The sequence below is a fragment of the Lutjanus erythropterus genome, chromosome 8 (assembly GCF_056507025.1).
Source record: "Lutjanus erythropterus isolate fLutEry1 chromosome 8, fLutEry1.hap2, whole genome shotgun sequence".
Classification (NCBI taxonomy): Eukaryota; Metazoa; Chordata; class Actinopteri; order Lutjaniformes; family Lutjanidae; genus Lutjanus; species Lutjanus erythropterus.
Window position 1 is genome coordinate 11,451,755 of NC_139324.1, and position 11,069 is coordinate 11,462,823.

General features: G+C 38.1%; 1 protein-coding gene across 1 annotated transcript; it reads right to left on the minus strand.

Moving 5' to 3' along the window:
• LOC146322517 (high affinity cGMP-specific 3',5'-cyclic phosphodiesterase 9A) lies at positions 1–10,155 on the minus strand. The gene is made up of 14 exons (XM_084724524.1): positions 10,065–10,155; positions 8,040–8,189; positions 7,889–7,940; positions 6,658–6,760; positions 6,364–6,506; positions 5,623–5,682; positions 4,672–4,849; positions 3,609–3,731; positions 3,200–3,292; positions 2,429–2,496; positions 2,234–2,336; positions 1,008–1,112; positions 578–724; positions 1–427 (listed from the first exon to the last, which is right to left on the minus strand). The coding sequence occupies exons 1-14, from the start codon at positions 10,150–10,152 to the stop codon at positions 254–256; spliced, it is 1,587 nt and encodes a 528-aa protein (XP_084580650.1). The 5' UTR covers positions 10,153–10,155; the 3' UTR covers positions 1–253.
• Between the last annotated feature and the right edge of the window lie 914 nt (positions 10,156–11,069).

The window sequence follows — 11,069 nt, forward strand, 5'->3', positions numbered from 1 at the left end:
TCTTTTTGATTTTAGGGTGAACTATCCCATTAAAATATTTTACTGTTTACAACGTAACGTAAAAGTCCCATTTCATCATATTACATTTAATACTGCAGGCACAAAAGCTACAACAAAAGCTGCTTGCTTGTGCTTATCCCAGGAAATAAACAAGTCAAAGTACAGATTTTGATGGTTCAAATACATTTAAATCAATACAAAGTTAGACAATGACAGTTCAGTTCTTAAATGTGCTGCTCTGGTCCACCACGGTTCAGTGAGTGTCTGGTTTTGAGGCTTCAGGTCCAGTGCCTGTGTGGCTGTCAGCCGTCTCCTTTATCTTGACTGGATTCTCACTCTGAGCCCGGTTCTGTTTCTCCCTGTCCAGTGCTTTCTCCATCTCTGTGTAGTAATCGAGAGCCTTCCGCACTGGGTCGATAATGTGTTGCTGAGCAATGAATGAAGCATGAATCAAATTCTACCCAAAGAGAGCAAACTCTCCATATATTTTCCAGAATAACAGATCAGAACCTAAAAGGCATACTACTTATTGTTAGTACATTTGTTGGATATTTGTGAAACTTTTAAAATAAATTACCTCCAGACAGGGGAAAAGGTTGGCCAGCTCGATGAACAGAGGCAAGAGGACGAATCTGATGAAGCCTGTTTGAGATGAAGGTTTGGTTACTTTGTCCCGGTCCATGAAGGGAGTGACTGGAAGACCCTCTAACTTCTCCACATCACTCTGTAAACAGGTCAACAACACAGTTGGAATTAATGGTTATTAAAGAAGAAGCTCCATGTTGTTGCTGAATTAGTAGAATTTAGAACATTTAATTTGAGATTTAATAACAAGAAGGTCAGACCATGTGCGGAAAACTGGAAAAGATAGTCGGTAGTTCTGAAATTCCTCTAAGGAATTTATTGCTTGAATTGACTACATTTACCATGAACACTTACTGGACATCCAGATGAAAAGTGGTGAATTTTCCCTTTAAATGTCATTACAGACCAAAGCACTTGGGTACCTGGTTGTAGAATTCCTGCAGAAGGCAGTCCAACCAGGGCTCAGCCACCTCCATGGGCCGCGCTTCATTGGATATGTCGCTCACTTTGATCAGAATCATCATCAGCTGCACACACAGCAGGAAAAAAATCAGACAGAAGACGCTACGTGATAACAACATTTCATCATAAAAAATCCTTTAAGTGATTCCATTCCAGCTGCTCAAGTCCAGGACCAGAAAGAGAAAACCTCTTTTAAAGTCGACTGTATTGATTTTTAAATTATTCGGCTCATTTTTAAAGGACTGCATGCTCTTGCAGCTGTGTATTAGTGAGACTCGCTTGCATTTGCTTGAAATAAGTGGAATAGCCCCTCAGGTCAGTTTAAGTTTTACCTTCTCATCAGTTATACAAAAGTTGGACATTTTAAGCACCAAACAGTCTACATGAGAACAGCTCAAAGTGTAGAACTTGAAACTTTTAGCCTGCCTTTAAATTAGGATATTTTATGGCCAATATGTGTTTTTTTTAACTTATCTATTAAATAGAATCTATTGTTTAATTTTTTTTTCTCTTATCTTACATTTCTTGTGTATATTAGTCTCAAAGGCATTTTGAATTGCACTAACCCATATGAATGGTGCCATACAAATATAGTTTGATTCAATTTGAATGTTTAACATATGGATTGGAGGTCAGCATAATTGGAATAGAGTTTAAAAAAAAAATCCCACACAGCGTCTCATTGATTGTTCACATCATTTAACTTTTGTTTAAGTATGACTTATTCAACAGTGAATGATGTAAGGAATAAGTCAGTGGTTTTCAAAGCTCCAGAGAACCCCAGGGGCCCTCGAGGGGATTCCAGGGGTTCAAATCAAATAAAAACTCAATAAGCTGTCAGTTCAGTATAGCTTTAATGATACTAATTAACATTCTGTTCCATTCAGGTCAAATAGAGTCAGGGTGCCTTAAAAAGGCTCTGCTACACAAAATGTAACATATCAATATGGCTGCCATGAAAAAAGTTATATTCAACAAAAAACTTTGGGTTACATCATTTTGTTCCAGAATTGATACACTCACTTTAATCATGAATTTAATCAACCAGAATTGGACACACCTGTGTGAATGTGTATGGCCTTCAATGTTTGCACTGGTCCTGGCTGAAAACAGACTTTGTTCACAGCAGCCATATGGTTATGAAATTACATTAATTACATTACATTTACATTCGCACTCCTCTTACCACATCTCTGTGGTCCTTGTTGGTGAAGTCAAAAGCCGGCAGGATGGACTTGAACTTGTTGAGAATCTCGTTGTGTCTTGTCATGTCAGTGGCCAGAATGCATCTGAAATTAGCACAGAATAAAATATGCTGCTATCATGACTAAAAAATGTGAGAAAAGGGTGAATGCTAAGAGAATCAGAGAGATGATCTCACTTGATGATCCCTTCCCTTATCCGTTTGTATTGATCCATGGACAAATTTCTGAAGATGTTGCTCTCTGTCTACAAAACAGGAAATCATCAGTTCATTGTCAAGGACTGTATAGATTAAAGGCTCTGTGGTGGCAATAGAAGGAGATGGGACTGAGTCATTGCAAGTCACAAGTAGGTCTCAAGTCAAGACTCATAATGCAACAGTGAGTTTCAAGCCTCATTGATTTACAAAGTGTTAAGTTAATGTTAGCTAAGCATTAGCTTGATAACTGTTAATATTAGGGATGTCACAATTCTCCAAATCCACAATTTAACATGACTTTTAATTTTAAGGTCATGATATGATAGCGTTCACATTAGCTGATTCAGCAAATGAAGGGAAATTAATTGATTCATGGATTCACACTTTTTTAACAGACTGTTTTTTTAAAGGTTTCTAAAATGATTCTCATTCCTCGGTCAGCAAATATCAAAACTTTGGGTTGGTGCCTCAGACTGTGCCACTCAGCAAAACAATGGGACTCAACAATCATTGTTGTCCAGAACTGGTTACTCCACCTTTAATTTTGGACTTGGGTGAAGGTATCAAGGTTTTCTTTTTTTTTTTCATTTTGTCAAGTCGAGTCAAAAGGCATCAATTGTGGCTCTGGTCTGTCTCAAGTCCAGGTGTCAAACCCCTGTTATTGCCCAGGTTTAGTTCAACCCCATAAAACTATAATGTATGTTTCGTGGCAGCTTGGACAGAAAGTTTAGAAACAAACATCATCTTTACCTTCTCCAGTATCTCAAAAGCTACAGCACAGTGGTGGTTCTCCAGTGGCGAGATGTCATTGTAACGGAGAGCAAGTTCAGTCCGAGCATTTATCTGAAAGATGGTGATGGTCAGACATTACTTTCAAGGAGTGATTAGCGTCAAATAAATTTTGATGTTAAAGCAGTTCTATATGCACTAGTGCTTATCCTCATAAATATCCTCAAAAGACAACAAGAAAAAACTACCAAAGAGCACAGTTTTTTTTATATTAAGGTAATACTCATATACAATAGAACTGGTTGCTGTAACTCCTTGCCTTATTCATACCGGCTGCCAAAGTGACACTTTTATTAGTATTAAATTCCCACTTTGTGGCTCAGCAAGAAAACACTGACTGTGGAGGCACAAAAGAAGGGATTTCATTTACCTGATAAGCATTGTTATATCCTGTGTGGTCGAGGTCGTGGCAGACTGCAGAGGTCAGCATGATCAGCAGGTCTATACTGTCCATCTTACTCCTCAGGTCCGTCAGCCAGATCAAACCATACATCTGCTCACAGGTAGAAACAACAGTGACGTACAGAACAGGAAACTGCAGATGTTCTCTTGTACATAGTTTTAAGGAAAAGATGACTGACATCTACTCTTATGTAAAATACTGAAGCTGCATAATTTTTTGTCAACTTGGGGGTAGTGGAACAAGGCATAAACACAACAATGGCATATTATCACCCTATAAAGTTGATATGGCAACAACCTGTGTGAATGTAAGTCCAATATTCGCTCAATCTATCTCTTTAGCTGCTTAATGCTTTCAAATACTCTCCAGTTAAGTGCTAATTTGCTGCCAACAGCTGCCTGCTGACGCTAGCAGCAAGGTTGATGAGAGGGCTGATTGAATCAATCAGTGAGTTTGAGCTCCTAAAAACTAAAAAAAAAGCTAAAATGGTCGAGCTAAGAGAACTACTGAGCTTTAAGAAGAAGATTATTATTAAAGGATAGTTGCCTATAAATCATCATGTTGCTTCACGTGATTTTAGACAGATATACAGCCGGCACCACTGATTTATACAGTCAACATGATAACAAACAACTGCTTACTCAGCCAACCTTTTTACATTGCGCAGTCGACTGATTTGATGATATTAAACGTTGATTAACGCAGGTTTCAATCTGCATCGGCCATTTTTAAAGAAAGGTTGAAGGTGAGAATTCAAGCCAAATCAAGTGGCCTCCATGAGAAAACTGCCTGATCTGCAGACTTGAGCTGTCCAGTGATTTGAGTCGCCCCTCAACCGTTAGGCCTACATGTCCTTCACCAGTTAGCCATTGAGGTGATGGTATAATTGCACGATTTCATGATTACGGACACAATTGGGCTCTCCATGATTTGCCCTGATGAAACACCACTCTGAGACACACACACACACACACACACACACACACACACACACACACACACACACACACACGCACACAAACATCCTCACCATCTGGGTAACACAGAAGCAGTGCTTGAAGTTGTGGAAAGGGATGTTGTTGTATCTTCGATAGACTTCAAACAGGAACTGTTGCAGGACCTCAGGCTCAATGTTGAAGGTCGCTATGAAATCTAAATCTGTGTACATGACCTGCAGGAGCACCATGATCTCTGCGTCCTCCCACTGCCTGCACAGACACACACAAATACACAACACATATGAATCACTTTGTTTTGAATCTCTTGCCTTACAGAAGGCAACTGGAGAAGTTTAGAGCTAAGTGGTATAAACAGGGAAAAGACATCAGACGGTGTTGACAGACAAACATATTGTTCATTTTGGTCTTTTCATGGGATTTGTTGACAGTAACAAGATTTTAGAATAATGGCAGCTTTATCTGTTAAAATACCCCTCACCACACAGAAAAGGAAGCAAAGAAAAGCAATTTTTTTATGTGTTTCAAAGGAATCCTGTAATTTACTGTGATTATGTGACACCCCAAGCTTCCGATTTTCATTCTGTGGCCTGTGGCATAACTGCATATCTGTCCACCGCCATCATTGTGGGTTTGCTTCAAAAGCTTTTGAACAAATGAAATGATGACCAGGCTTTAGTAAATGTAGCATGCGCTTCCTCCTTATAAAGCCCACTTCAAATATTGTCTGTTGATTAAGCCTTTTCATGAAGACCTTCTTTTGATTTGGGAGCCCTCTACAGGCCTATTTATATTGAAATGAGTGTGTCTATGAGAAGAAAAGGGTGAAGGCTCCCAACCTATTCAGAAATGCATCAGAGGTGCTTGTTAGTCACTATTAGCTGACTGTCTGAGGAAACAGGTGCACTGAGTGGTTATTTGTGATCACACAGGTGCTGAGGCACCCTGCACATCATGGTGATAAACACTGATGCTGCGAGTGACAGAAACACCTCCGGATTCATACGAGCCAAGTCAGAACTCACCAGTTATCAAAGGTCGGGGTCTTTAGGTACTGCCTCACTTCGTCTGATACCTCCAGGGAGCTGCAGGGGTGACAACATAAGCATCGGTCGATTATTTTCTCAATTAACTGATTGGTTGTTTTGTCTATAAAATGTCAGAAAATTGTGAAAAATGTTGATCGAAGCTCAAGATGACATCCTCAAATCTCTTGTTTGGTCCACAACTCAAACAATATTCAGTTTACTGTCAGAGAGGAGTAAAGAAATCAGAAAATATTCATATTTAAGAAGCTGAAATCAGTGAATTTGGATTTTTTTTTTTTTATTAAAAATGATTACTCAGTTAATCAAACCTGCCACAATCATGTGGAGCACATGGAATATTTTTCATGTTTTTCCTGTAAGGATTACTTTCATTATTGACTCATCTGTCTGTCATTTTCTCCATTAATTGATTAGTTCTCTAGTCCATAAAATGTCAGAATATGGTGAGAAATGTCGATCAGTGTTTCCCAAAGTCTAAGACAACGTCCTAAAATCGGCTTGTTTCTCCAAAACTCAAAAATATTAATTTTGTTGTCTGAGCATAGTAAAGAAACGAGAATGATTATATCTTTTTTTTTATCTGTAACTGTAATGGAATACAGTGACCAGTTTTTGTATTCAGATTACATAATCCTGTTATATCCAGTGTGTTTCTCCCTAAACCTGCACAGAATAGGTAGAGAGCAGTGAGTGAGTGAGTTTTGCACATGAACATGCCTCATTTGAAGAAACTTTTCCCGCACATGCTCACACTCCTTCCTGGTTTTGTGCAGGGTTCTCTTGTGGTAGAACGGGGAGGGTTTGTGTGTTCCCTCTGACAGGTCTTTAAACAGGCCCAGCCAGCTCAGGTGCTCCACACTCTGAAGAAGAACAGATCCAGTCAGCTGAGGCTGGAGGTTAGAGAAGCACATCAAATCCCCAGAGCGACCCTTCAAAATGAGCCAGGTATTACAAATTATCTATCATTAACATTTCACAAGCAGCTTTACAGCCTTTAAGTAGTGTCTGTACCTCCAGTTTCTCCCGGAATGAATCTACCTGCTTCTTCATCTCATATACAACTGCAGGAGTTTCACCGGCCTCAATAAGGATTTTCTTCTCCAGGCCCTGCAGTCTGAGATCACACAGTGGAATTTCAAACTGACTTTTTAAGGGGATAGTTTGATTTTTTTAAGTGTGGCTGTATCAAGTAATTATCTATGGTCAGTGTATTATCTACAGTAGATGGTGGTCGCCTCGCCACCAGTTTGGAGAAGCAGCAGCAGTACCAATGTAGGAAGTTAAGCAATGTACTGCTGTGCACAGGGTCAGCAACAAAACATATTTTAACCACCTATGTCCAATATATTTAAGTGTACACTGTATTTAGAGTATTTTCAATGCTTTACCTTGCCGTCAGACTGCCTTTTCCAACAAGAAATGAGCTATCCCTCTCTCCAAACCGACCAGACTCCATTGACAAAATTAATAATTTCAACTCACAAAACACAAGAGTTGTTGGTCTACTGTTGTCTTGGTTGTTTAGTTTGTTTGTGACATTGTGTGTCCTCATTGAATCCAAACTAACCTTTTGAAGCACCAAAGTCACACAATTACACAAACAAAGCAACAGACTGAGGCAGCTGTACACAGATAAGTCCCATGTTCTGCAAGATAAAATTATTGTTTTTGTCAGTGGAGTCTTGTTGGTTTGGAGAGAATGATATTTGGCTTATATAATGGCAGTTTCCTATCAGAAAGCTGTCTGATGGGAAAGTAAAGAGTTAAAAATATTCTAAATATAGTGTGCATTTTAACTGATGTTGATTTTAAGTGTCTAAAGTATATTTTGCTGCTGACCCTTTCCACAGCTGTACATTGCTTAGTTTCTTACACTGGACATCCTGCTGCTTCTCCAAACTGGGTGCATGCCAACTGGCATCTGCAGTAGGTAATACATTATAGATAAGCACCTCTTACATCTCCACTTTAAATAATCCAACCTATCTATTTAAGTCATTACACATTCATCTATCCCTTATGGACTGTGTTGTACCAAGTGTCAAAATCTTGGTCTTGTGCTGTCTTCTATCTGGCCTCCATGTTCAGTATACAATAAGCCCAAATACCAGATCTGACTCTTCACAAAAACACATTTTTTTGTTACTGTTTTTCCTCACATCACATTAAATATAAATCATATTTTTCCTCATGAATATCATTTAAAAAAGATTCCATCTCTCTTATATCCCACCTTGCCTACCTTTTCTCCATGGATGAGAGGTCAAATCCTAGTGCACCAGCAAGCTCCGCACCTGACATCATAAGAAAAGAGGGAGACTGTCACTGCTTTTGACAAAAACCCAAGCACTGCGACTGCCATGTTGCAAAGTTAAAGATACCTAACGGCTCACTGTTGCAGTCAGCGGCCACCACCTCCAGCTTGTAGCAGGAGTTTGGGCTGTTGGGCTCCAGACTCGGGGAGATGTTGATGATGTTGCCTTTGGGGTTGTACAGTTTCAGGATGTCGTGGGGTCCTGCCTCGGCTGCAGAGCGGAAGAGATCTGGAAAGAACGGCTCACTGTTCAAATTATTTTACAGTTTTATAGAGCAAACCTCATCTACTGAGGAAGGTCATGGGGTGCAGCTGAAACCCCTTGAAGAAGGTAATGAATGGTTCTTGAGTTATGACTTTTTTCATTTAACTTTTAGGAAACACTTTTTAATAAGGTACTTTTCATGAAGTATTTATAATTTCTTTATTAATTTTTATTAAATCATAAATCTGTATAGATCAGTTTTAAAACTAATATAATTAGAGCTGCAATGATTAATCAGTCAATTGATTAGTTGTCAACTATTGAATTAACTGTCAACTCATTTGATAATTGATTAATTGGTTTTGAGTTAAGCCAGACAGATAAAGGTGGTCAGCCGCACAGATATAAAAAAATATAGATAGTACAGACTGATATATCAATACTGAAATTATTTTCCTTGCTAATATTTTATCAGCGTCGCCCCCACAAATTCCAGCCTCTTAAATGTGACTGTTTTTTGGTTTGTTTACTCCCTTTTTTTTTTTTTAAGGTTATTTTTTGGGCATTTTTGCCTTTATTGACAGTGACAGCTGAAGGTATGACAGGAAAGGGGGGTGAAGAGACAGGGGATGACATGCAGCAAATGAGCCGCAGGCGGGATTCGAACCAGCGGCCGCTGCAGAGGACTAACAGCCTCAATACATGGTGTGCACGCCCTACCGACTGAGCTATAGGGGCACCCTGTTTACTCTTTTTGACAGTAAATGGAATATCTTTTATTGGTGCACAAAACAAGATATTTGAGGACGTCACTTCGGGCTTTAGGAAACACTGATGGATATATTGATAAATTTAAAAATATTTTTTTTAACAAATTATTAAACATTTAATGAATTTAATTTAATATTTATACCCACATAATCACCAAACATGAAGGATGAACATAGATCAAAGTGATTTTCTATAACCAAAAATTTGCTTATTAATGGCTTATAAGTGATTTATATGATAAGATAAACTTTATTGATCTGTCCTTGTTATAACAGCTCAAAGACTGTAAATACATGTAGGCAAACGGAGAGTGAAATATCAAAATAAAAAACTATATACACTAGATACACCTTTCACTTATACAGATATACTGATGTTTGCACACATGTTGTAACGCACACAAACACACACACATAGTACACATATATACACATGTATACATATATATTTATGTAATATGTATTTATAGCACCTAACATTAACCTGAGGTAAAGCAGTAAAATAAGCATCTGAAAATGACTTATCAACATTAATGAAAGCATCAGGCTGCAATTTATGAACCCTTTATAAATGTGCCTTATTAGAAAGTGACATACAGACTCTACAGTCAGATTAACAATACCCTGATCGATACACATTAACTCCAAATAGCAAAAAGCTGTTGGTTGAAAATCTGTGCTCCTTGACATTATTAGAACTTAAATTAGGTGCTTTTTGCCTTCCTCACAAGTGACAAGTGAGGAGCTGTCAGTGGCAGCTGTATCACTGCCTGTGGCTCAAACAACCTCCATTATAGTTACACAATTCTTTCATCTGGTTGTGCAATGACTGATCTGCACATTTGATCCACACACTTAACAAAAAAAACAGTTTTTCTTTTATTGAACTGTCCTCTGTTAATGCATATTTAGACTCTACGGTAACAGATGAGATATTTACACTATATTTACCACCTTTCACTAAGTCTAAAATTGTGAAAAATATGGGAGAGGTTTGCCAAATGCATACGATGATTTAAAAAAAGCAGATACTGAATCATAAACACTGTAACTGCACATGTAAATGTTAAAATACTTTTCAAATACAAATAAGTGAACTTTAAATAGGAACATCATTTTGAGCTCCTACCTTTGACATCCTGAGCAGGACAGTCCAGGGGGAACTCAGCCTGCTCTGGTCTCCCATTCACCGTGAAGTAGATGATTTTTGTTGCCATGTCATGAATTCAGAGCCACTGATGCTGCCGTGTGCCCTGCTGATCTGGATCTAACGTCCGTCTCCCCTCATTATTTTACTGAGAAACACTCCACCCCCTTGTTTATATCCTCTCCACCTCCCTCTCCTCCTGCTCCTCCCCTTCTTTCCAGAAAACACCTTTTTTTGGCTATGTGTGTGTGTATTTATTGGATCTGATTATTGGATCAGATTATTCTTCCTTTTCTTGTACTTTAAAAGTAAATTTTACAGTTTATGGTCTCAATCCTTTTTGAAGTTGTTCCCAAATTTAAGCACGCCATGGCCCAATTTGTAATTTGAAAATCTTCTGCTGCCCATCCAAACCTTTAATCACAACTCTGATCAACACACAAGACAAACCAGTGAGGAAATAGATACATTCTGATATTAATTTGACAGGTTGCCAAATAACTTTTAGCACCTGTCAAACTCTGCCAGATAAATGAAGACTAACACATTTATTAACTCTTATGACTTTTTAAAATGAATGATAAATATTTTGGAAAATTGTAGGGCTGCAACAAGATTATTTTCATAGTTGCTTAAATGGTGGATTACATTCTCAATTAATCAATTAATAGTTGTTTGCCTTTATAATGTCAGAAAATGGTGAAAAATGTTAATCAATGTTTCCCAAAGCCAAAGAATCGAAGATGTTTGACATTTTTTTTAATAAAAAGTGAGATCAAATCATACTGATTAATCAGTTATCAAAATAGTTGGCAACTAATTTAATAATTGATTATTAATCAATTAATTGTTGCACTTAAAAATGTTTTATTTGTTTATTTTTCATGACTTCTTAAGGCCCACCTGCAGGGCCACACTTTGGGAATCCCTGCCCACATGATTTGTCCATTTGTACTGCACTTAAAGTACATTTTGATACTTACACTT